Here is a 25560-nt window from a genome sequence, read left to right on the forward strand (position 1 = left end):
TCCCTCTGGGACTACTGCAGTGGTGTCGGGCTTGGTCCCTTGGTCTCAAGTCTCCATCCACTCTGATCCAGCCTCTGTCCAGCTGGATTTAAACACATACAAAAATGAGAGAAATCTAACATGAGAGAGAGTCCCAACCAATGCTAGACTGAGGGGTATAGATAATGGATTGTACACATCAGAGAAGAAAGATGATAAAGGGGGCTGGGATTGTCTAGGACCACTATGTAGAAGATGGGAATTTAGAATTTCACTTAAAATCCAGAAAGTGATTTCCTAAAGCTCCAACTCATTGTGTCATCTTCCTACTCCAGAAATCCCAGGAGTTTCCGGAGATGTGATGATCAGTCTCCTCAGTGCGCACAATGTGTTTCTTTTGTTTCATTGTTTTGTTTTAACTATTTTAAAGTTGTCTATTAAAAAAAAAGGTCAGGATAAACTTGGAAAGAGTGGATGACTTTGGTATTGCTTGTCATAAACCATATTAAAAACAAAGCAGCATTCTTGTGATAAAAGAAAAGAAATCCCAGGGGCTTCTTATTAACTCTGGGGCCAAATACTATTGAATCTTTATCTCATCCTTTTGGGATTTCTCTTTTTTGCAAGGGTTTTATAACGTACTGAATTACTAGTACAGTAGATAAAAAAAGGAAATGTTCACATGCATGCTTTTTTTCCCACTACTAACAAAATAAATATGATTGAAAAAGTTTAGAGACCACGGCTTCAGGCAACAGAGAATTTTTTTAGGTTGAGGCAGTGACATGATTAAAGGGGTGAAGGGAGTTTTATCTGGTGGAGGTGTTCAGGTTTCATTTCTTTTTTCATTTTCTTTTTTACTCTTACCTTCATCTTCAGACTGCTCTGGGTTATTTACAGATGTGAAGCCTTGTTTGTGCAAACTCTACTTTGAACACATGTAGGTATGAGGCAAAAGACAGATTCCTCTGGGCGAAAAGTTTGTTCAGAATTTGACGAAACCTTCCTTCTTCCAGGCATGTTTCTAGGAGACAATACAAAGTATGTTGCATTATGCCAAGAGAGAATCTTGCCAAGAGCGTCCCCATCCCTGCTAAGTGAACCATAATTGCTTTGAGGACTGTTAGCGGGTCCCCATGGTCCATAATGAATAACTGAAAACAATACATGGCAAGATGTTCGTTCACTAAAGCCAGAGCTAGTTCCCAAGCACCATTCAATTAGTTTTTAATCCAAGAGATCTGGCTAAAGCTTCAGGACACGAATGTTGTCTTCAAATGTGCTGGCTTAAAACAAGATCGCCTTGGCACATCCCAACCTGGATGAGAAAAAAAAATCATTTTCCTCGATAAATCAGGACACACAATTCCTCCAGTTTGCTGGCTTTTTTAAAAAAAGAAGTAGGTTCTGCCTGTAAAGCAACTCTCCTACAGGGACAGGAGGCAGACATGGGAGCTCATTGGCATGGGGGTGGGAAGTGGAGGGAGAGAAAAAGCATTTATTTAGTACCTGCTGTGTGCCTGTCACTGAGCTAAACACTTTACACATAGAATCTCGTTGATCCTTACAGCAACTCTGGGAGGTGGGTGGCATTGTTATGCTCATTTTACAATTCAGGAAACTGAGATAAAGGGAGGTGACATGCACAGGGTCATACAACCAGCACATGTATGTCAGCGGCGGGGCTCGACAGTGGAAACTTCTTGGCTCTGAGGCTAGCTTTCTAACACTCGGGCCACATTGCTTCTCATGAATCATTTAAAATAACTTCTTTTATAACTATATATTTGCATATATAGTTGTATAAATAGCTTTGTATAAATCCATAAAGGACGGGAATGATAGCACAAATGAAATCCAATTACTAGACTTAGGTCCAGATTAACTACTTTGTAGCAAAAACCTTAAAAAGCCAGATCAAGGTGCTGAGGGTAGATAGCAGAAGTATAGGCATCAGTTAGTGAAGTGTGTGGTCAGGATAAGAATAATGAAGGACTAAAGAATAGGCATTTATTAAGCTCCTACTAGGTACCAGGCGCTGTGCTAAACACTTTGTAATGATCTCATTTTGGGGTGAGAATGAATGACCCTAAACACAGAATCAGGGAAGTGTGAGACATTTCTAACATGGTATGGTCCCCTCGAGTCCTGTCTGTTTGAATATTATGAAACTTGAAGATCATTAAGTTTGAATACTTTCCCACGTCATCATGATAGAGTGACGGTGGGTTTGTGAAGTTGGACCAGTTTAGTACAGATGATGGAAGGTTCTTTCATGCTGGGAAGACTTTTGAATATGGACTTGGGGACAAGACTATGTCTGCTTGCGGAAGATCAACCTAAATATTGGCTTTTCAGTAGGTTGGCCTCTACTTGATGGATTTTTTTGACCAACGCAAACTAGACCCATTGTGAAAACCATTATAGTGTTTATATAAAAATTTTTAGAATTTCACTTAAAATCTATTTTCTTTCTCTCCCACATTCCTTTCACACATGCACCCCTCCCCCTAAGGGGGGAAAAATTCCCTCATAAGAAATATAAAAAGTACAGCAAGACAAATTGGCCTCACTGGACATATTAAAAAAAACAATTGTACTCTGAGCCAATGACCTTGGAAGGTGGTTAGGTTTCATCGTGAGAACTGGAATTGTGGTTGGTAAATTGTGCTGATTTGCATTCCCAAATCCTTCGAAGCTACTTGTCTTTACAAATGTTGTTATTATATACATTGCCAGGTTTCTCTGAAACGGTTGCCTGCATCATTTCTTATAGAACGATAATGCCCTATTACGTTTTCTATAACTTGCTTGGCTGTTTTCCCACTGATGGGTGCCTCCTCAGTTTCCCATTTTTTGCCACCATAAAAAGAGCTGCTGTAAATATTTTTGTACTTTTGGGTCTTTTCCCTTTTTTTAAAAATTTTATTTCTTTGGAGTATAGACCTGTTGGTGGCATGCAGCTGGGTCAAAGGGTATGCACAGCTTAATATCTCTTTGGACATAGTTCCAAATATCTTTCCAGAATGGCTGGACCAGTTCACAGCTCTGAGTGTGACTGCATCAATATACTTGGTTTTTCATAGCCTCTCCAGCATGTCATTTTTCTTTTCCTTTTTTCTTTCCTTTTTTTTTTTTTTTGCCAACTTTGCCAATCTGATCTGTATGAGGTGGAATCTTAGAGATATTTTAATTTACATTTGTCTAATTATTTAGAACATTTTTTAATATGGATAGCTTGGATTTCTTTAAAAAATGCTTTATCAATTATATAAACTTATCAATTGACTCATTCTCATAAATGTGAATCAATTCCCTATATATCTTAGAAATGAGACCTTTATCAGGGAACTTTGCTGCAAAGATCTTCCCTATTTCCCTGATTCCCTTCTAATTTTAACTGCATTGGTTTTATTTGTGGACTTTTAAATTTCATCTACCGCTCATCACTTCTTACAAAATAACAGTATTCAATTAATACTCATATGTTGTAATTTGTTCAGCTATTCTCTAATGGATAGGCACTCCAAATATATTAATTTATAACCTATTATCATGTTAAAGAGCTAAGTTCTGGACTTAGACTCAAGAAATATTTTTTTTGTCTACTACTCATGTTCCTTTGCTTTTTGCAGTAGAATATATGAGGGCATGGATTACTTAATTTTTATCTTTGTACCTGAGCACAGTGCAAACACAGAGTAAATTACTTACACCTAACAAACACTCGATAAATCCTTGATGAGTTGAGTTGAAATTAATTGAATTTCTAAATGGGGAACAGGTAAAGAACAAGGCAGGACCAGATAATACACTTTCTAGGCTGTGTGAGGTATGCACATAAGTCTTCCTGTGCCTGGTGCTCATGAAAAAGGACTGGAGGCCTGGAGTCAGGAGACCGAGAGCTATGCAGAAATGCGGCTGCAGAAATTCACCACTTGTGGGAGTCCTTTAACTTCTTTGTGTTAAAAAAAAAATTGCCGCCTTCACCTTTGAATCTTCATCTGTAAAATGGGGATAATCATGCTGGAAATGCGTAACGCAAAGGTTTGTGAGGATAGTGCCTGGTGAACCTTCAAGCTGTGTTGCACTGTGAAGACAACAAGCAGGGAATTAAAAGGGCCTCGATTTCACCTTGTATGCAGGATGCCTTTGGGCAGGTTATATGATCACACCGGCGATGACTATGACATCTTTTACGGTTTTACATGGAAACAGCACCAAACCTATGCCAGACACTTCCACTCACCACTTGGAAGGCGGTAAGTAGGAGACATGTTAATGCTGCAAGGGGCGCTAACCACCTAGCGTCTGATGGCAGCACAAGGACAGGAGCAGCTTTACATTTTTAACAGATGGCTGAGCCTGGGCTTTTCTCCCACACAACATGGCGCCATAACAGCTCAGTCAGGTAGACCACCGCGGGACAGCATCTGGCCCTGGGGTTTCATTCCATGGGGAGTTCCCTCTCCTTGGGCAAGGTGGCATTTTCTCTGCAGTTGGTTGGATTATCCCTGAAAGGTTAAGGGGTTTGTCCAGATGTGTCCAGGGTGGGACTTGAGCCTTCCTAGTTCCAAGGCCAGCCTTCTCTCCACTAGGCCAGAGATGCCTCTGTGTGAGGACTCATTTAAACAAATACCTGTCCTCCTCTTTCAAAAGTGAAACCAATGAACTTTTTTTTTTTTTATAAAGCAATCGGAGTTAAGTAACTTGCTCAAGGTTACACGGCCAGTTATTTCTGGGTGTGGTGCTGAGTATCTGAGCGCGGGGTTCGATCCAGGTCATCCTGACACTGGAGCCGGGCTCTTACTCGCTGAGCCACCTGGTTGCCCCTAACCAATGAACTTTTTAGAATTTTTACAATTCTCGGACCCAGGATCGCTTCTGTCTTTAAAACATTAAATATATTTTACAAACGAGGTAACCTGGATAAAGTCACTTTGTATGGAACCAGACTGTTTGAAAACAGGCCAGTAACTCAAATGGGTACATGTCTAAGTGCACACCTGAGTGTGGGTGTGTCATTAAATGGGCACACGTCTCAGGCTTTTGGGCCTAGAGAAGGCGGGCCATGGACGTCAGAGCTGAGCCTAGAGCCCAGGGTTACCTGGTTACCATGATGCTTCTTCTCTTCCTCCTCCTTGCAATCAGGGAAAGTTTTCCCGGGAACTTGAGGTAGAATCAAACTCACGGGTGTTTTGGATGATTTTTAAAAAACAGAATTGGAACCAGTTGGCTGTGATCCAGCCATCTATGAATGTGCTAGAGCCTGGTCCTCGCTAGCTTGTGGCCCATTACTACTCAATGTGAGTGTGTGAAAAGGCTGGACTAAAATGGGTCCCACCTCAGGGAGATGAGGCTGTGAGGCGGCCTTTCCTCACACCCACCCCGGCAGGGCGCTGGTGCTGGGATTATTGTCCCTGGTTTATAGAGGAGGAAACTGAGGCTCAGAAAGTCTGGGGTCACCCAGCCAGTGACCCCTGGGCCCATACTCCTTCCCACCATGCCACACTGACTCACTGACACCATGTGTTTGTTGTCCTTCATGGAAGTTCATCCTGCTTCTCTGAGAAGTGGGAGGCCAAGGTCAAGCACCCCAGTGACTGGCTTAGTGCAGACTCGGGACTTGTTGGGTGGGCAAACAGCTTATTGCTAAGGCATGTGTCTAATAAAGGAAGAATCTTTCTTCCAACGAATAGAAAATGGTTTGCTAATAACAAAACAGTAAGGAAGATATTTGTATGGTTAATACAGATTTTATTTATTGTATGACAATTGTTAGTTCTTAGAGGCAAAATCCAGTTCAAAACATACTACTGGAAATTACATTTTAGTTAATCTTACAAAGGGGATAATCTATTTTTTTCATTTAAAAATTCTGTAAGATGGCAGTTTCTGGGTTATCTGTAGGTTTGGTCAAATATTTTGAGCAGACAGTCATTCTAAAAGACAGAAGATTCTTTGTAGCATATTTATGCAGAGGTTAAAAGGACAATGTTTGCATTCACAAACACTAACCATACAAATCAACACTTTTTGAATCCAGAATTACTTTCAAATTTTTGTTTGAGTTGTTCAAATTATGACTTTTGAATCTAGGTTTCAGATAAGCTTAAATTTGACCCAATCTCTTCCAATATCCTCAGTCTAACAGCACACACTGAAAACAGGGAATCTGCCTTCCTGTTAGGGAGTCTGTGGATGGTGATCAGTCATAGAGAATAGGTCCACTTCTCAGTGGGTAGGGAGGAGCATCCGAGAGAACACTTGACTGTATGCAGAGCAGTCACCAGTTATACTACAGGCTACTCAGTGGGGAACACGGCACTGGGGACCTGAAGAAGCCCCTAAGTGTGAGAGCAGCAGGAAGTGAGAGGTGGCTGCTGTAGCATCAGGCAAGTGTCTGACATCTGAAGAGAGACAGGCGAACCTGGGTGGGGAAGGCCTGGCGGGGGCCCCTGGGGCCGGGGTTCAAGTGACCCTTCACTGGGGTTTTGGGCCTCTAGCTACCTTTAGGGCTGTGGCCAGAGTCTTCCTGGGAGCAGTTCCTTCCCTATGAAGGAAAACAGGTCCTTTGACTGATGTGTGATTCTAAAATCACAAAACGCTACAATCAGTCACTTACCTCCTAAATTGACAGGAAACCCTCGATTATGGGAACAATAATCTAAAAACCAAATTCTCCAGCAACAAGAGTGGATAATAGCATGAGAGAAATATTGGCCCCAAACAGCTTACAGAAACGTCAAAGGGACATCACAGACGAAATCCACATAATTGTTCACAATTCTAGCCTCTTTTTCCGAATCAAAACGGACAATTCATTTTTGCTTCCTAGAAATCTCCCTCTTTGGATAATACCAGCTGCTCACCAAGTGACACAACATGTGGGTGTGAGGTTTAACAAGAAAGCAAGGGGAGAAATGTGACTTCACCTCAATAAACACTGATTAAGCACCTACTTCCTGTGTGCAGGCCGGGTACGAGGTGCCTGTGGGAAGGAGTCTCCTTTCTCCATTCCTCATTATGTATCTGCTACTTTCTTGCGCCTTTTCACCTTTGTCAAATGCCCCATCCCAACAGCCGAGCATATAAAAATAGATAATTTTTCTTGTGTGGAACTCGTTTCATTTAAAAGTATCTTTTGCCCACTACTAAAAATATATATGGCCTCTTTCATTCCAATACCTCTAATAGACATGTATATCGTTTTGGAAACCACGGAAGGTGAGGGATGAGAAGTGGAAATGCACAAACAAAGCTTTCCTGCTTGTGACCACAAGTTCTGCTTTCACAGCAGCCATGAAGAGCCCCGCTCTGGCCAGAGCTGTAACAACACGGCTGTACAAAAAGGTCTATTTAAATAAGTTAGGCCTAAAATTTATTTTTCTTGGTGACCTCTTACAAGGCAGTTCCTCAGCTCTTCCAATTCCAGGGAATACAAAGGTCGCCATCTTGCAGAACGGAATAAAAATGCGAAACACAGACGTGCATCCCTTGCAGGTAGGGCAGGGACTGCTCCAGGAGTCTCTTACAGCAGTCAATCATCTGGGCACTTGAAACACTGGGCTCCTTGTACAACTTCTTCAGAGAAAATTTCTTAATTGAAGCATGGATCAATTCATTTTCAATTACCTTTAACCTGAGATATTAATGAGAAAATCATCAGGAGTTATGAACGTAATGAAATACAACAGAAAATGTGTGAGAATAAGCTGGAAGGATCACTGGATCATCCGTTTGGGGCATGTGACTAGCTGAAGGTCATAGAGTCTCCTGGAATCAAACCCAGGCCCCGCCACCTAACAGTCTACTCAGAACACAGGAAGGAAGTCCCATCATAGGTCATGGGATCAGTGATTTCCCTACTGATTTGGGGATTTAAAAAAAGAGTGAGGCTGTTACCCATTTGTTCGACTGCATCCAGACATACATTGATTAAGCCCCTGCTACATATGGGGCGTTATGCTTGGCACTGGAAGGCAGAGGGGGGCTCCAAAGGGGCTCAGAGCTGAAGGGCCTCTTCTTTCCCCATCTCCAACATCCTTAAGCCTTAGGGAAGGCCCCTGCCTCACCAGGCAGTTTGGAACATCTCTAAAGGCCAGAAAGTGTGTCCTCAGGCCTCAGGGAGAAGTCTTCCTTCTGCTAAGTGCCCCCATGGCTCCCAATCCTGCTGCCTCAGCTCAGAATGGGCCCAGAAGGCATAAAGGATGCTGTCAGCCTCCCAGAGCCAAAGGGCTGGCCCAAACTCTTTTGAGGTCTGAAGTATCTCTAATCTTGAGAAGGGGCAGAGGTGGAGGGGCCACCCACCAGCCTGTGCCCAGGGTCCAGGCCCCTCTGCAGAGCTGAGGGCCCTCCCACTGGCAATGACTTCGGAGGTCCCTTCTGGGTTTCAATCCCTGAGTGCAGGCCTTGGGGTTGACCATGTGAGTCGCAAACATTAAAAAGCAGAACTGAACGATGACTTTTATGGGAGAAGACAAATACTTACTCATCCTTTCTTTTCATGTTTTCTCTGGCTTGGGCTGCTTTGGTGAAAATAAACCACTGGAGGGCCATGGGGTCACACAGCGACGGGATGCTGAAGTAGCCGAGCTCGTGCAGGCTAGGGGAGTATCTGTCACTGCAGGGAAATAGACATGAAACCCAGCACCACCTTTCTCCTCAGACCCCTCAGACACCGGCATGGCTACCTGGGGAGGAACACTCCTCCAGACTCCACGCCAGGCTTACGAGCCTCCTCCCAGCCCTGCCCGCCTGGCCAGGCCCTCAGAACAGCGCCCCCGACCAGCAACACAGTTCTCTGGCGGCCCGGCAGGGACACCAAAGCCTCACCTGTCCAGGATCATCTGCAGGCCCCGCAGGCTGCGAGGGTGGAAAGGGAGCCTGCTCTTAACAATCCGGTTGTAGAAGCTGTCCAGGAGAGAGTAGTATTCCTCGATGGTCAGCGCCGGCTGCAGCTCCTCTACGTAGACTACCTGGATGCCGCCCAGCAGGTAGCTGATCTGGTCTTCTAAAAGCACCAGCTTCCTCTGGAGCGCGAAGTAACTGGGCAACCTTTCAAAGAGCTGCGGCCCAAAGAGGGGAGAAGTGAGCTGAGAGCTGCAGTCACACACAACGAAGACACATAAGAACGACAGAACACGGAACGATCTGCTTGGAAGGGTGGCCCAGAAGGTAGGAAGCTGGTCCAAGAGTAGACAGGCCAGAGAGGACGCAGAAACGCTTCCCAAACACAGAGCTGAGCTTCTGGGGAACTGAGCCTTGGGCATCGGGGAACAGCCAAGAGGGCCCAGGAGACGCTTCATTAAGCTCAGGACGACTGAAAATGGGGATGAAGGGCATCAGAAAGAGCCTGGGCTCAAGCTCTTGTCTTTTCAGCTGACCTACTTTAGTAGGAGTGAGGTGGAGAAAACTGTAGCGGTGACAGCACTGGCAACGGCAAGAAAAGGGAGCCCACAGGTACTGGGCCGCAGTTGTTCAGCTGCTTCAGTCCTGTCTGGCTCTCCACGGCCCCATTTGGGGTTTTCTTGGCAGAGATCCTGGACGGGTTGGCCATTTCCTTCTCCAGTTCATTTTACAAATGAGGAAATTGAGGCAAACAGGAGTGAATGATGTGCCCAGGGTCCCGCGGCTAGGAAGTGTCTGGGGCCAGATTTGAACTCAGGAAGATGAGTCCTCCAGACTCCAGGCCTGGGCGCCCTGTGCACTGTGGAGCCCCCTGTAACTACTTACCTCGTCTCGAATAATTTTTTTGGGAAAAAAAAAATCTTTCTGTTCTTTTCTAATCTAATCTGATTTAGGCCATTCATGTATGTCAGTGTTCACACTCTCATAAGGGATGACCCACTTCTAGTCAATTTTATGCTTGATTTCGTATCTGGAAGATGTGGAACCTTAGCCAGAAAGGCTGGCAGGAGCCTGCAGTGGTCTCCCCACTCTGTTCCCTATTCTGTGTGAGTCTTGTTTGCATACAGCCTCCCTCATTAAAATGATCTCTTTCTGGGCATGGGTCTGCTTCCCTTTCTTTGTGCCCCAAATGCTTACATCAGTGCCTCCCTAGCAGATACTCCATGAACTGACTTTTTTTTTCTTTTTCTTTTTGAAGGGGGAAGGCAGGGCAATTGGGGTTAAGTGACTTGCCCAAGGTCACACGGCTAGTAAGTGTTAAGTGTCTGAGGCTGGATTTGAGCTCAGGTCCTCCTGACTCCGGGGCTGGTGATTTATTCATTGTGCCACCTAGACGCCCCAATGAACTGACTTTTAACTTGAATTTCAACACCCTATTACTTGTTTTATTTTTACCCAAAGCCTGACCCTGTCCTGAAAATTGTACACAATTGCTGTTGCTGTGTACAGTGTCCTCCTGGTTCTGTTCATTTCACTTTGCATCAGTTTTTCCATGTTTTTCTAAAATCTGCCTGCTCATCATTTCTTAATGGAACAATAGTACCATTACATTAACATATCACAACTTGTTCAGTCACAATCATAGACAAAAACTTGTTCTGCCGTTCCCCACTTGATGGGCATCCCCTCAGTTTCCAAATCTTTGCCACCAGAAAAGAGCTGCCATAAATATCTTTGTACACGTGGATCCTTTTCCTTTTTGCTTTTTCTCTCTCTGAGATACAGACCTAGCAGTGGTGTTGCTAGGTCAAAGGGGGGTGTACGATTCTGTAGCCTTGTGCCCGCCAATGTCTTTAAGCTGTCATGTTTCACTTCTTTTCTCTTCCAGTGCTAAACTCCTAGAAAGACACATTTACTGCACTTTGTCCAATTACCAACTAAGTGGTAAACTATTTCCCTGAGCATTTTAACTGAGGCTCCTGCAATAAGAGGGCCAGAAACTCCTTCAATCATCACATGTTTCATTTCCTGGCAGGTGGAGAGAGGAGTCTGTGAATACTCAGCAGTGACAAGCAGCGGAAGGTGGACCTGAGGGCACTTGGATCAAGCTGGGGCAGGGACCACAGACACACGTGAGATGGGACAGACTTCTTTTCATCGCTGATGGCTACGGAGTGAGTCATCAGGGTTGGCCTCTAATGCCTTTGTACTTGGTGCGAGCCGCTAAGAAGGAGGGAAGTACTGCCCTTCTGAAGGCAACCCACCCACCACCACTGTGCAGATACGAGCACTGGAAGGAAGGGAAGAAGAGGCAGAGAGTCATCACTCAATGACCCCACGATGAGCTGGGCCCTGGGGACACCAAGATGTAACCTCTGCTCTCAGAGAACTTTCATCCGGCTCTAAGCACACACAAGAAATGCTTTGGGGAGGGAGAACACTGTAACAGTGAGGGAGAAACAGCAAAGGCTTCCTGAAGAAGTAAGGAAGAGATGAGAGTCTGACGTGGACGTGATGAGGAAGGCCCCAGCAGGCACCAGGTCTATGTCTCCTTTCCCATGTATTTGAAATAGGTACGAGAGTGGTCTGTGTACTGCACATCAAGAATATCATTAAAGGAAATGGGAGAAGAGACCAGCCTTGGGGACGAAAGAGGAAAACCTATGCAGATCAAGGAATAGACGGACCGTGCCCTGGGCTGCATGGATACACCCTGTTCTCCCTGACCAATCTATACGTTGGACAGGACACGAGCTGATCTCAGACCTGAATGGGACGAGGAGAGAAGGCTTCCTTGCTTTGGTGAAACGACAGAAAGAAAGGTGGGTGGATCATGTAATAAGACGCAAGGACAGCACATGGTCTGAGGATGTTCAAGGACCGTGAGGACGGCCTCCAGCCTCCAGGGCAGATCGTCCATGGGGGGTTTCAGAAAAGCTGTGGACAAGGACAGCCCAGAATGAGACGGCAAGTGGGGGCCAAGATGACGTCACACTGACGAGATCACAACCCAAAGACATGAGTGTGTATCAGAACATCTGACTGCATCCAAATAGACATCCTATACAAAAACACACTCCAACACAAAGTGCTGGGAAAGCCTAGCACGGCTTTGTGGGAAGCAAGGAGATCCTCACCATTATCCAGAAAGCACAGACTGTTTGTTGTTTTAAACAACTTTTTTTTTGTTTTAAATTTTTTGATTGCTTTAAACAATCCAATCATGGCAGAGCAAGAGCAGAATGGAAAATTCCCACATCGAGCCATACATAGGGGGAAATGAACTTAAACAAATTTTGAGTTGATGGCAAGGGACTGGCTGTCCTAGTCACCCTGGGCCCTTATTGGGGCAGGTGACCAGCTCCTGACATAGTAATTATGTAAAATATCACCAAATAAGTTTATCAGAATGAACAGAGGAATCGAGAGAAAAAAAAATACTAAATGTACAAGAAATAAAAAGAACTAACGGGGAGATGTATCTTGCCATTCATTCTGTGGACAAAAGAAGAAGAAATGATGAAGAATCATGTGGTGGCAAAGAAAACTGAGGAAGTACAATCTGATAAAAAACGGAAGGATGGCTCTGAGGCTGTGTTTGCAGAACGGTCAACATTCTGTATACAAAGCAGGAAAAACAAACCAAGTCATTCTTTCGATCATCCTGCTTACCTGAGACCCCAAATCTGGATATTTTGATACAGTACATTTTTATCCATGTGTTAGACAGTGATAGGATGATGGGGCTGCTGAGGTGGCCACTGGTGGCTAAAATACCGATCTAAGCATTCTGCATTTTATGAAGATAGTACTTTAGACAAAAATCACATAGACGCCTTTGCTTTTGGGTTCTCCTTACTTTTGTCCAGTGGTGATGAACATCCATGGTTCCTAGCATGACATGGCCCGAGGCGCTCATGCCTGACCGGTCTGTGAACACCACTGTACAACCTGACAATACAAACAGAAATCCTTTATCACACACAGAGAAGTCTGCACGGAGCTCGGGTCCTCACGCTTGCTACCTTGTCTACGGTGAACTCCAGCATCAAGATGAGCACGTGACTGCGCTGATTTTATCACAAAGCTCTCATTCTGCAAAGAGAGTCACACCTATGCCGACTTTTAGGCTCATGTCCCCCTTTTTACAGATCTGCACATACACATATACATACACACACACACACACACACACACACACATACTTTCCCAAACCTGTTTTTATCAATGTGCATCTTGTCTCCTGTCCCTCCTGCCTCCTCTACTTTGCTTTTTTCCCCACCACCTTGCCCTCCTATGACTTGCCTCACAGGAGAAGAGATCCCAAAGACGCACCTTTAGCATTCCGAAGGGCTTCCAGGTTTTGCTGAGCTAAGCGTCCTAGGCTATGCAGCTGGCTACAGCGGTGAGCTATCCCCCAGCTCCTCTGCCACCTGCACAAAGCACAGAGACAACGTCACCAGCACATTTGGGGGAATCATGGGGGATGGTGACAGTTTGTCAAAGTCGCAAAGTCAGTCCTTTGGAGGCACATACACAACCGGACCTGAACTGAAGCGTATCTCTACACCAGCTCTGTCAAGAGACTTTGAGAAAGCAACCAAAGAGAAAACAATGGAATTGGGTTTGTTTTCCTGACTTGAGAGGGCAGTTGAGTTGAAGAATCTACAAATTTGAAAAACAAATAAACTGAATTTTTAAAGCAAGGGAGAAAGGTATTAAAAATATGACCTGCTTTGTCAAAACTGAGAGGCAGTGAGAGGCAATGGAGAGAGAGCCAGCCTCAGAGCTGGGAACACCTGCATTCTAGTCCGGCCCCTGACCCAGACTGGCTGTATGACTCTGGGTAGGTCACCTGACCTCTCAGGGGTCCGGGCAGCTCTCTTGGATGAGGAGTTACAAAACAGGTAGTTTTCTCATCTGAAATGTCTAGTCTATCTTCTCTGTCAAGATTATAACATGATCATTTTTCTTTTTCTTAATAAAATCCTTCCATTTTCCTAAAAATCCCTAGCAAACTTATCATGCCACATTCTAAAAATCTTACCTTATAGAAATGTGTTTTTGATGCAGAAAGTAGTTTTCATGTGTATTACAGGCTATATTAGTCCAAATAAAGGCTGGGCTTTTCCCCAAATCTGGATTGTATAAAATAAAATCTGCTTGTGGTCTATGATTTTTTTTAACTGTGTATTTCTTTCTGAGAGATATTATTTATGATTTTAAAGATACATGGTCTCATATTCCATGATTTTCCATATTGAGACCAATATAATGATTTGGCTTTTAACATGTTGTATTTGAACATGTTGTTTGGAATGGTTTTCAAAATTTAGAGGAAAAATTAAATATGGTGTTCATGTACTTTTGACATGAATTAAATGCTCATTTACAATGTTCTTAGTTCTTTCCTTTTAACCAAAATGGAAGATTGTGATGTTACTTCCACCCTCCTATTCAATGAGGAAAAGAACTCAGAAAATACTTTGGGTGGTATCACTTTTGTTTTAATGCTGGTAATTTAATATTGTAAATATGCAGCTTCAAGAGTCAGGAAGACCCGGGTCCAAGCTCGGTTGTGGCCATACAATGATGGTGTGACACTATGTAAACCTCTTCACTTCCCTGCTCTGATTCTAAATTGTCAAATTATTGATGAATCCATCATCTGCATGAAGGGAATGCACACACTGGGAGTTCCTGACACCACAGAAGCCCCAGGTGTGGCCCAGGCCAGTTTAATATCCTATTTACAAATGAGAAAGTTGTTACCTGCTGTTCTTCTCAAGCTAATGATGCTTTCGGGTTGGCTGGATTTGAACTTGGGTCTTCTTGACCCCAGGCCCAGATCCATAGCCTCTACACCCTCTGGGTAGATGGCTCACGGGGCATACTGCCTTCAGAGACTTGGGGGGCAGAGTATCAGACACACAAATAACTCAAGCTGACTGATGTATGAGGCTGACATGGCCTCCCTCCCTGCTCCTGGGGAAGTGCAGCCACCACCCACAAGCCTAACTCCACTGGTGGTCAGCATGGCAGTTTTGACCCCCGCTTCATTTGATGTCTTTAGCGTGGGAACTAAATGCCTTTCCCCACAGTGGCCAAAGAGAGCTGCCTGGGGGCCCTTCCCTACCCAGAGTTGGCCAGCCATGACTAGGTCAGACTTCCGGCTTTGGAGGGGAGGCAGAGTCTCTTCTAGGCCGCTCCCCTGAAAAGTTGGGCTATTTGACAAAGTACGGCCTTGTCTTGGGGGGGTCAAGTCCACCTGGTTAATAAAGACCATGCATCTTTATTGACCAGGCAGCTAGGGGGGCACCATGGCACAGAGTGTTGAGCCTGGAGTCACAAAGACCTGAGTTAAAATCCAATATCTTAATAGCTGAGTGACTCTGGGCAAGTCACTTAACCTCTAACTGCCTCAGTTTCCTCAACTATAAAATGGGGATATCAGAAGCCAGCTCCTAGCACTGTCATGAGGATTGAATGAGCTAATATTTGTACAACATGACACAAAGCTGGTGCTTCATTTTCTGGAATTCTGCCTTTGGCTGACATTGCTTTCGCTTCCCTTCTTTCCATCAGACGCCATTTGCTTTCTTGTTCTTTTTCTTTGAGGTGTTTTTTGCTGCGGCCTCCGTTACAGTATGGTGAACTTCTATCCAGAGTAATGGGAATTACCAGAGAAGCAGGCTGGTTTTCAAAGACCTTCAGGCCTTCTATCAGGTCTAATCCCCTCAATCTATTCATCACCCCACTTCATATCCATAAGGTCATGCTTAAATGGTCTGATGGTCTTCCTTACTTTCTTCAATTTTAGTCTGAGTTTTGCAGCAAGAACCCTGTGATCTAGCCACAGTCAGCTTCAGGGTTTTTTCTGACTGACTGTCTGGAGCTTCTCTACCTCTGGCAGCAAAGTACCCAATCAGTCTGATTTTGGTATTGACCATCTGGTGATGTCCATGTACAGAGTCGTCTTTTGGGTTGTTGAAAAAGAGTGCATGCTATGACCAGCCAGTTATGTTGACAAAACTCTATTAGTCTCAGCCCTGCTTTATTTTGTATTCCAAGGCCAAACTTGCCCGTTATTCTAGTAATCTTTTGATTTCCTACTTAAGTCTTTCTGTGAAGAATATAATGTCTTTTTTTTTTGGCATTAATTTTAGAAGACATCGGAGGTCTTCATAGAACTGACAAACTTGGGCCTCTCTGGCATCACTGGTCGGAGCGCAGCCTTGTATTACTGTGATAGAGAACGGTCTGCCTTGCATTCAAACAGATGCCCTTGTGCCATTTTTGAGATTCTAGCCCAGTACTACTTTTCTTACCCTTTTATTGATTGTAAGGCTACTCCATTTCTTCTTAGAGACTCTTGCCCCAAAATAGAAGAAAGCAATAATAAAATGGGAAAGACAAGAGATCTTTTCAAGAAAATTAGAGATATCAAGGGAATATTTCATGCAAAAATGGGCATGCCAAAAGACAAAAATGGTGGGGACTTAACAGAAGTAGAAGAAATTAAGAAAAGGAGGCAAGAAATACACAGAAGAACTATACAAGAAAGATTTTAACATCAGTGATGACCAGAACGGTGTGGTTACTGATCCAGAGCCAGACATCCTGGAGAGTGAAGTCAAGTGGGCCTTAGGAAGCAATGCTAACAGTAAGGCTAATATAAAGGGACAGAATTCCAGCTTATGTATTTAAAATCCTAAAAGACGATGCTGTTAAAGTGCTGCACTCAGTATGGCAGCAAATTTGTAGAACTCAGCAGTGGTCACTGTATTAGAAAAGATCAATTTATGTTCCAGTCCTAAAGAAAGGCAATGCCAAGGAATATTCAAATTACCAAACAACTGCACTCATTTCACACTCCAGCAAGGTTATGCTTAACAGGCTGCAAGCTAGGCTTCAGCAATATGTAAAATGGGAATTACCAGAGAAGCAGGCTGGTCTTCAAAGAGGGAAAAAACTAGAGACCAAATTGCCAATATTCACTGGATTATGGAGAAAGCAAGGGGGTTTCAGAAAAAAACATCTTCTGCTGCAAAGGACTACGCTAAAGCCTCTGAATGTGTGGATCACAACAAAATGTGGCAAGTCTGCAAAGAGATGGGAGGACCAGATCATTCTACTTGTCTCTTGAGGAACCTGTATGTGGGCCAAGAAGCAACAGTTAGAACTGAACATGGAACAACTGATTGGTTTAAGACTGGAAAAGGGGTACAAAGAGGCTGTATATTGTCATTTTATTTGTTTAACTTATATAAGAGTACATCATGTGAAATGCCAGGTTGGATGAATCAAAAGCCAGAATTCAGGTTGCTGGGAGAAATATCAACAGTCTCACATATGCAGATGATATTATTCTGATGGCAAAAAATTAAGAGGAAGTAAGAAGTCTCTTGAGGAGGGTGAAAGAGGAGCGTGTAAAAATGGGCTTGAAGCTTAACATCAAAAAACAAAGATCCAGGCAACTGGCCCCATCAGTTCCTGGCAAATGGAGGGAGAAGAAATGGAAGCAGTATTAGATTTTACATTCTTGGGCTCAAAGATCACTACAGACAGCAACAGCAGCCATGACATTAAAAGACACTTGTTCCTTGGAAGGAAACTGATGGCAAATCTGGACAGCATTCTAAAAAGCAGAGAAATCACCTTGCTGACAAAGGTCCATATAGTCAAAGCTATGGTTTTTCCAGTAGCAATGTATGGCTGTGTGATTTGGACTATAAGGAAAATTGAGCACCACAGAAGTGACACTTTCAAATTGTGGTGCTGGAGAAAGCTTTTGAGATTCCCTTAGACAGCAAGGAGGTGAAATCAGTCAATACTTAAAGAAATTAATTCAGATTGTTCACTGGAAGGTCAAATACTGAAGCTAAAGTTTAAATACTTTGGCCACATGATAAGAAGACAGGACTCATTGGAAAAGACCCGGATGTTTGGAAAGACTAAAGGCAAAAGGAGAAGGGCTGGCAGAGGATGAGATGGATAGGTAGTGTCATGGAAGCAAGGAACATGAGCTTGGAGAGACAGTGGAGGATAGAAGGGCCTGGTGTGCTACGGTCCACGCTGTCATGGAGAGCTGGTGAGGACTGAACAAAGGTGCTTCATACATCCTTGTTTCATTTCTTCCTTCCCTGATTCCTTCTTTCCTCTCTCTCTCCCTCCTTCCTTCCGTTTTCCTTTCTTCCTTCTAGTGCTACACCCAGATCATGGTCTATGCTCCCTGAATGGTTATGGGGCAGAGTCAAATATTCAAGGAGCTTCCCCTTGGCCCCAGAGATGGCTGAAATGGAGAAGCAATGGGAAAGCAGTAAAGGAGGTCCTGGACCAAACAGGGGAATTCCTGGACCATGTCAAGTTCCAAGCTCAAGTGGGCATGTAAGCCAAACAGAAGCAAATAAGAGAGTCGTAATGTTGAGCAGTAAATCAGGACCTTGCCTTGGACTGTACATGTTGGCAGTGATGGGGCTGAACCCAACTAGGACAGAACAGTAAATCGGGAGGATTGGTGGGGCTCTTTGGAAGGAAGAGTAGAGTGCTTTCCTCCAACCCTGGGGCAGTGACTTAAGACTAGAAAACTTGTCCAGGATGTTACAGTGGGGACTCTTTTTATGTAAGGACTGGATTAGAAAGCCACTGAGGTCCCTTCCATCGTTCAAATTCTGTGATTCTATGACTTTTATGAGTCCCTAGAGAAGTGGAACAGTAGTGGAGAGGGAAAGGCAGTGATCCTGGCTGTCTATGGCCTCCGTACTGGATGACCTCATACTTGCCCCCTGTTTAATGTACTGTTAGCCTTAGTGCTTGCACAGGAGCTGAGGACATTTTCCCTTTGGTTGTGGACTCAAATAGCGATGCTTCCAGGCAAACGACGTATGTAGCGATGAGCTAAAGAGCTCTATTATATGAGTGGCCTCCAAGATAGAGTCCATTGTGTAAGCCTAGAACCCTTAGTTTTAGGGGGCAGGTCACAAGTTTTTTTATAGAAGACAATATGGAAGAGTTGAAAGAGATTTGGGTTCAAATCCTAATGGAGACCAAATTGTATGATCCTAGGCAAGTCTTAATACCTCTTTAAGCCCCCCCCAGGCCCCTGCTTTCCCAATACTTAAAATGAGAACAAAAATGCCCATGGTCCTTGCTGTGCAGGACTGCAGAGTATGCTGAATGTAGTTATTTACCCTTTATATAGAGGCTGTGTAGCCCATAGACTTGGAGTCAGAGGAGGTGAGTTTGAATCCTGCCTCTGCCCTTTAGCACCTGGATGGTCCTAGGACCCCTATTTATGCATCTACAAAAGGAGGCTAAGTGAGATTGTCCTTAAGGACCCTTCTCTAGCTCTAAAACTATGATCCCACAGGGCACTCTGAAGAACATCATCAAAATACTTAAGTGCTATCTATATATATGTCCAGTTATTACTGATGAAATAAAATGGAAGAACATTGAAGACAAACAGGATAAAGTTAAAGATGCACCTCTTAGCTGAAGGGAAGGAAGCTGGGCCAGGAAGCAGCACATGCTCAGTTTGACCTCTGCATCATTACCTGATATCTGAGAGCAGGAGCTGATGAGACAGTTCGTTTTTTAAACGGTCTAGTTCCTCTCTCAGTGGCAAACTACTGGTCAGCTTTTTAATGGCACTTTTTTCATTACTATCTAACCAGGACCTAGAAAGAGAAAGAGAGATGTAACCATTGGAATTGCCCACTTATTCCCATAGAACAGAAAGTTAAACTTCTATTTTTTAAAAAAAATTCATTTTCAAAGGTCTCATTTCTAAAATATATAGAGAGTCAAGTGAAATTTATAAGAATATAAGTCACTCCCCAATTGTTAAATGGTCAAAGGGCATGAATGGGCAGTTTTCAGATGAAGAAATTAAAGTTATCTATAGTCATATGAAAAAATTATCTAAATCACTACTGATTAGAGAAATATAAATTAAAACAACATCACATCTATCAGATTGGCTAATATGATATGACAGGAAAATGATAAACGTTGGAGAACATATGGGAAAATTGGAACACTAATGGACCACTGGTAGAACTGTGCATCTAATCATTCTAGAGAGCAATTTGAAACTATGCCTAAAGGGCTACAAAACCATGCATACCCTTTGATCCAGCAATGCCACCACTAGGTCTGTTTCCCAAAGAGATCATACAAATGGCAAAAGGACCTACATGTACAAAATATCTACAGCAGTTATTTTTTTGTGGTGGCCAAGAATTGGAAACTGAGGGAATGCCCATCAACTGGGGAATGGTTGAACAAGTTGGGGTATATGAATGTGATGGAATACTATTGTTCCATTAAGAAATGATGAGCAGGTAGATTTCAAAAAAACTTGGAAAGACTTACATGAACTGATGCTGAGTGAACTGAGCAGAACCAGTAGAACATTGTAAACAGTAAAAACAACACTGTATATACAGTAACAACAACACTGTGCCATGACCAACTTTGATAGACTTAGCTCTTAGCAATGCAAGGATCTAAGACAATTCTGAAAGAGTCATGAGGAAAAATGCTATTTATATCCAGAGAGAGAACTATGGAGTCTGAATACAGATTGAAGCACACCATTTTTTTTCTTTCTTGTGTTTTTTTCCCTTTTGTTCTGATTCTTCTTTTACAACATGACCAATGAGGAAATATTTTTAATATGATTGCACACATATAGCCTATATCAGATTACATGCTATCTTGGGGAGAAAATTTAGAACTCGAAATCTTACACAAGTGAATGCTGAAAACTAAAAATAAATACATTTTAAAAAATATATTTCATTTTTTTCTCTATTTACATGTTAAAACAATTTTAAATTTTTTAAAGTTTTGAATTCCAAATTCTATCCCTTTCCCCCACCCCTAGATGGCAAGCCATTTGATATAGGTTATACATGTGCGATCATGTAAATTAGTCATTTTATGCAAGGAAGTTAGAACTACAAGAACAAAAGAATGAAAGGAAAGTGAAAAAAGAGTATGCTTCAGTTTGTATTTGGACAACATCAGCTCTTTCTCTGGAGGCAGACAGCACGTTTAATCATGAGTCCTTTGGGATTGTCCTGGATCACTGAACTGCTGAGAACAGCTGGATCATTCACAGCTCTCTGTCATAAAACATTGTTGTTACTGTGTACAATGTTCTTCTGGTTCTGCTCATTTCACTTTGCATCAGTTCATTTGAGTCTTTCCAGGTTTTTCTGAAAGCATCCTGCTTGTGATTTCTTATAGATATAATCCATCCAAATCATATACCACAGCTTGTTTAGCCATTCCCCAATTGATGGGTATTCCAATTCTTAGCCACCATAAAAAGAGCTGCTATAAATGTTTTTGTACAAATAGGTCCTTTTCCCTTTTTAAAATCTCCTTGGGATACAGACCCAGTAGTGGTATTGCTGGATCAAAGGGTATGCAGTTTTATAGTCCTTTAGGCATAGCTCCAAATTGCTCTCCAGAATGGCTGGATTAGTTCACAACTTCACCAACAGTGTATTAATGTCTCATATCCCCACCAGTTTATCATTTTCCTTTTTTGTCATATTAATCAATTTGATAGGTGTGAGGTAGCACCTCTGAGTTGTAAAATGTGATTGGAGAGTTAAAAGCAATCTCAATCAAATCAAACCTTGGTGAATACTTTCAAATTTCTACCAAGACCACCAGACTTTTATCCTTCTATATTATTATTTGAGTTTTCTGGATATTCCAAATTTTTCACATAGCCTTTCCTCTAGTTCAAGAAGTAGTCTGCCCCTCAAATACTCCCATGGATTTGCATTCTCCTCCCTGATGAGGGTACTGCCTACTGATGCAGATTATTGCAGCTCAATCACTCAAAATAATAACTTCTATTGAAAAAGCTACTGTCACTGCTCAAGAAAGTTGGAGAGAAGAAAACCTTTTCTAAGAAAATGTTCTTAAAAAATGTCATTGCCATGATCCCAATGGGCAACGTGACTTTTAGAGAGAAGTGAACTTTCACTCAGGTCTTCCAGCTGCTGAATTTCTCTTAGTCTTGCTCCCTTACCTCATCCCTCATGGACATATAGTGCATTGTTTGCTTCTTTTCAATTCTAACTTTTAACATTTTTTTTTGCATTTTTTTAAATGCTTTATTAACTTCTGATTTACATCATTCGTTTCCGCCAGATTTTGAGTTACAAATTTTCTCCCCGCTTTTCCCCCACCCATCCCCCCAAAACAGCAGTCCCACATGATATCCCCACCTCCAATCTGCTCTCTCCCATATTTTCTCCCATACCCGTAATTCTAACTTTTTTGTGCTGGGCACAAAGTACACAAAACCAATACTCTAGAAGCATATAAGGCTGGAAGGCTGGATGATGCAGAGAGACAGAGGAATGCCTTTCTTAATTTGTCTTGAGCTATCTTTGGCCCTTATGTAGACTTCAAAGCTCCTTATTAACTCCACTATCATTCTCCAGCCCATGCCCCTCCAAAGCCCCATCATCCCACTGTGCTTTGTCCTCAGGATGCCAGGCGCAGCCCCTTAGACCATGAGAGTCTATGACTCTCATATCAGAGCAGCCCAAGGGTTCCCAATTACTACCCCCAAATTTCTGGCAGATGGCCTTAGATAAGAGGAAAAAAGCTTAAGAAATCATTATTTAACCATTTTTTAAAGCCATGATGATCACAACTGTTAGAGACCATTAAACATCAAATCTCATAACTTTAACCAATAACTTATGAATAAGCCAAACATCTTTCAATTCAATATATGATCAATTTTCCAATCAAAAACCTGAAACAAAATTGGAAACCAGCCACAGGTCATTCCTACCCAGCTGTCAGAAGCTGATGCCAAGGATCTCAGAAATCACTAAGCTGCCATTTTAGCTTTATGCAAATAAATAGTATATAAATAGTAAGCAAAACCACAAATAGCTCCCTATAAACTGTGAAACAGTCCTGCTGATTGGGGGGGGGTGATAAGGAGGAGAAGGAAGAAGGAGAAAGAAGGCGAACACAGGGACAAAAGATTCCATTTATTCCATAAACAACAATAACAAGTCACTCAAAATTAACAAAACAAAAATCAAACAACTAAATTTTTTAAATGCGCAAATGTTCTTAGAATTAAGCATAAAAAATGTTTGAATTTTTACCTAAATTTTTGTAAGCACAAACATTCACAAAATTCTTGTCCCCATTTTCTTTTCTTTTCTTTTTTTGCTTTTTGGAGGGGGGAAGGCAGGACAATTGGGGTTAAGTGACTTACCCAAGGTCACATGGGTAGTGTTAAGGGTCTGAGGCCACATTTGAACTCAGGTCCTCCTGACTCCAGGGCCGGTGCTCTATTCCTATGCTACCTAGCCTTCCTTTGTCCCCATTTTTAATGGAGACAAACTTTAACTTCCTACCCTGGATAAAAGAATGACATCTAATTTTTAACACTGTGCTATCTGCTTTCATGGGGAAAACATCATTATGTATACACATTTATCTATTTGCATATGTAGATGCATATTTTTATGTCTTTTTGTTAAAGGGCATTTTTTCCTGTGCTGCATTTTCATAACTATAAGCCCAAATGGCAACATACTTGTTATTGCTCCCACTAATCAGGACATTAAGATTCCAGTCTTAGTGAACAGGAGGAAACAGATGTCCAATGGAGTAGGGAAGGTGGGGGGAGTCAGAAGAAATGCTTTTATAAGCAACTTTTTGAAAAGGAAAAATGAAATTTAATAATTTCATAGTGATTTTAAGCTTATCTGTTGTGCCTTAGGGCAGCTAGGGGGAGCCAGAATGCATAGAGCACCAGGCCAGGAGTCAGGGAGACTCCTTTTCCTGAGTTCAAATCTAAATTCAGACACTTCCTAGCTGAGTGACCCTGGGCAAGTCACTTCATGCTGTCTGCCTTCATTTCCTCATCTGTAAAGTGAGCTGGAGAAGGAAATCACAAACCCCTCCAGTATCTTTGCCAAGAAAACCCCAATTGGGGTCATGAAGAGTTGGCCAGAAGAGCTGGACTGCTCTGACTCTAGGCCCTGGCTTGGCTGCATCAGGGGTTTGATTCACCTGGTGCATGCATGCTGCTTACTGTCTTTCCCTCAGGGTGTCTTGCTGCTTCAGCTGGGCTGGCTTGCTGAACCCAAGGGAACAAAAAGGAACTGAGCTGTATTCAAGGTTGTAGTGGCAAACACACTGACATCCCCAGGATGGCAGCTGGCACACGTTCTTAGATCTGCTTCACTAGGAAAGACAGCAGTTCAAGGGGTCAACAGTCTTTTTCAATTACATTCATTAGTTGAGGGAAAAAGTCAGCACCTGAACTTCAGAGAAAATCCAAAGAAAATAGAGAAAATATAAGCAGAGAAATAAAGACCAACAGACAGGGCTTCTCACTGTCTGAGAAATTGGCACAGATTAACAGATAGATTCTGTTTGATTATCTAACAGATAGAATCCATAGATTGTCTGATCAAGGCAAAAATATATAGCTACCAGAGAGAGAAGCACCAACATTTGGGTTTTTCAAAGCTAGGGGGCTCCTTAACAGCTACCCAGAGTCTTATCTGGTCAAATCACAAGAACACTCTTCCAGTGAATAAGTCCCAAAGCAAAATGCTAACCTCAGAGTATATATATATATATATACTTCTTCAGGGTCAGAGGGCATCACAACCCTCATGACCCACTGCCCAACTACAAAGTAAGAAAAGTTGTGAAAGCCTTCCTACAAGCAAGCCTCCCCTAAGCAAGCTTCCCTTATTGGGCTCCACTGTGAGGCCTATTAATGGGTGGGGGGGAGCAAGGGGAAAGATCTTAAATCCCATGAACATTACAAAGGTCTCTGCCTTCAGAGCCAGAGTCTAGCTCTGTGCCCAATTATGCCAAGTCTCAGTGAGGCTAATGACATCAGGAGCACTGGTATCTCTTCATTATCCTGACTTGGCAAATTCAAACAGACACCTGAGGATAGTTCTCTTCTCAGAGACGGTCTCCCGGCAGCTGGTCTTCTTTTCCTATTTTTCTTCCTACGTTACAGCTAGTGATGGTTGGATAGGAGGGGACAGTCTTCTTAAAGATAAACATTGTGAAACTGGGCAAATATATTTTCACTGGTTCTCATTGAGTAGACTCCATATTTGAAGCTGTGGTCCCCAGATCAACCCTTATATTCTTATGCAGAGATTGCAGGGCTGACCTTGGAATCACGAAGAGCTCCTCAGTCCCCCTTCCTACACACGCCACCGATGTTCTCTAAGATGACTCCAGAATCGCACAGATGGATCCTCATGGGAATTGTAGCTCTGATCACACCCTCAATCTCCCCTTGTATCAGAGGCTGCTCAGCCGTGTGTCTTCTCTCCCTGGCCTCATGTTAAAGTTTTGTGAGTACTAGCTCCAGGAGGCTCCCTCGGATGACTTCAGAGCAGCACTTGGGGTCTCTCTTCTTCATCTCCTCAATGATCCTCTGCCCAGGCAGCCCACAGGAATGCACAAGAGACCCTGTGATGTCCCATCCTCTCTTTTCTTCTCAGGCCTGAGCTGATTTAACCCACAACACAGAGTAACTTGTTAGTTCTCAAAGAGCCTTTTGCTAGGTTGCCCCAGCAATGACTTCAAATATTCTTCCAGGAGCAAGAAAGGCTTCAAAGCATGACAAATTCAAGTTCATTTTGAGCACTACTATGTGCAAAGCACAATGGCACTTAAAGAACACAGGCACTGGCT

The 25560-nt window shown here is 43.0% G+C and overlaps 1 protein-coding gene across 7 annotated transcripts in view; it reads right to left on the bottom strand.

The window, feature by feature from the left end:
• Positions 1-5715: 5715 nt before the first annotated feature.
• Positions 5716-25560, bottom strand: part of TCAIM (T cell activation inhibitor, mitochondrial) — a 39042-nt gene continuing 19197 nt past the window's right edge. For 6 of the 7 annotated variants that reach the window (XM_069088591.1, XM_069088592.1, XM_069088586.1 and 3 more), the window contains exons 6-11: positions 19386-19508; positions 13165-13262; positions 12689-12780; positions 8815-9047; positions 8471-8602; positions 5716-7621 (exon numbers count right to left, since the gene is read on the bottom strand). In XM_069088591.1, coding sequence (XP_068944692.1) covers positions 7396-7621; positions 8471-8602; positions 8815-9047; positions 12689-12780; positions 13165-13262; positions 19386-19508 — 904 coding nt within the window. In that variant the 3' untranslated portion in view covers positions 5716-7395. The remainder of the gene's footprint in view (positions 7622-8470; positions 8603-8814; positions 9048-12688; positions 12781-13164; positions 13263-19385; positions 19509-25560) is intronic. The other variant, XM_069088590.1, reaches the window with a different exon arrangement.

The sequence above is a fragment of the Petaurus breviceps genome, unplaced genomic scaffold, assembly GCF_028583685.1.
Source record: "Petaurus breviceps papuanus isolate PSGF00001 unplaced genomic scaffold, PetGlider_PUasm1.0 185, whole genome shotgun sequence".
NCBI classification, from domain to species: domain Eukaryota; kingdom Metazoa; phylum Chordata; class Mammalia; order Diprotodontia; family Petauridae; genus Petaurus; species Petaurus breviceps.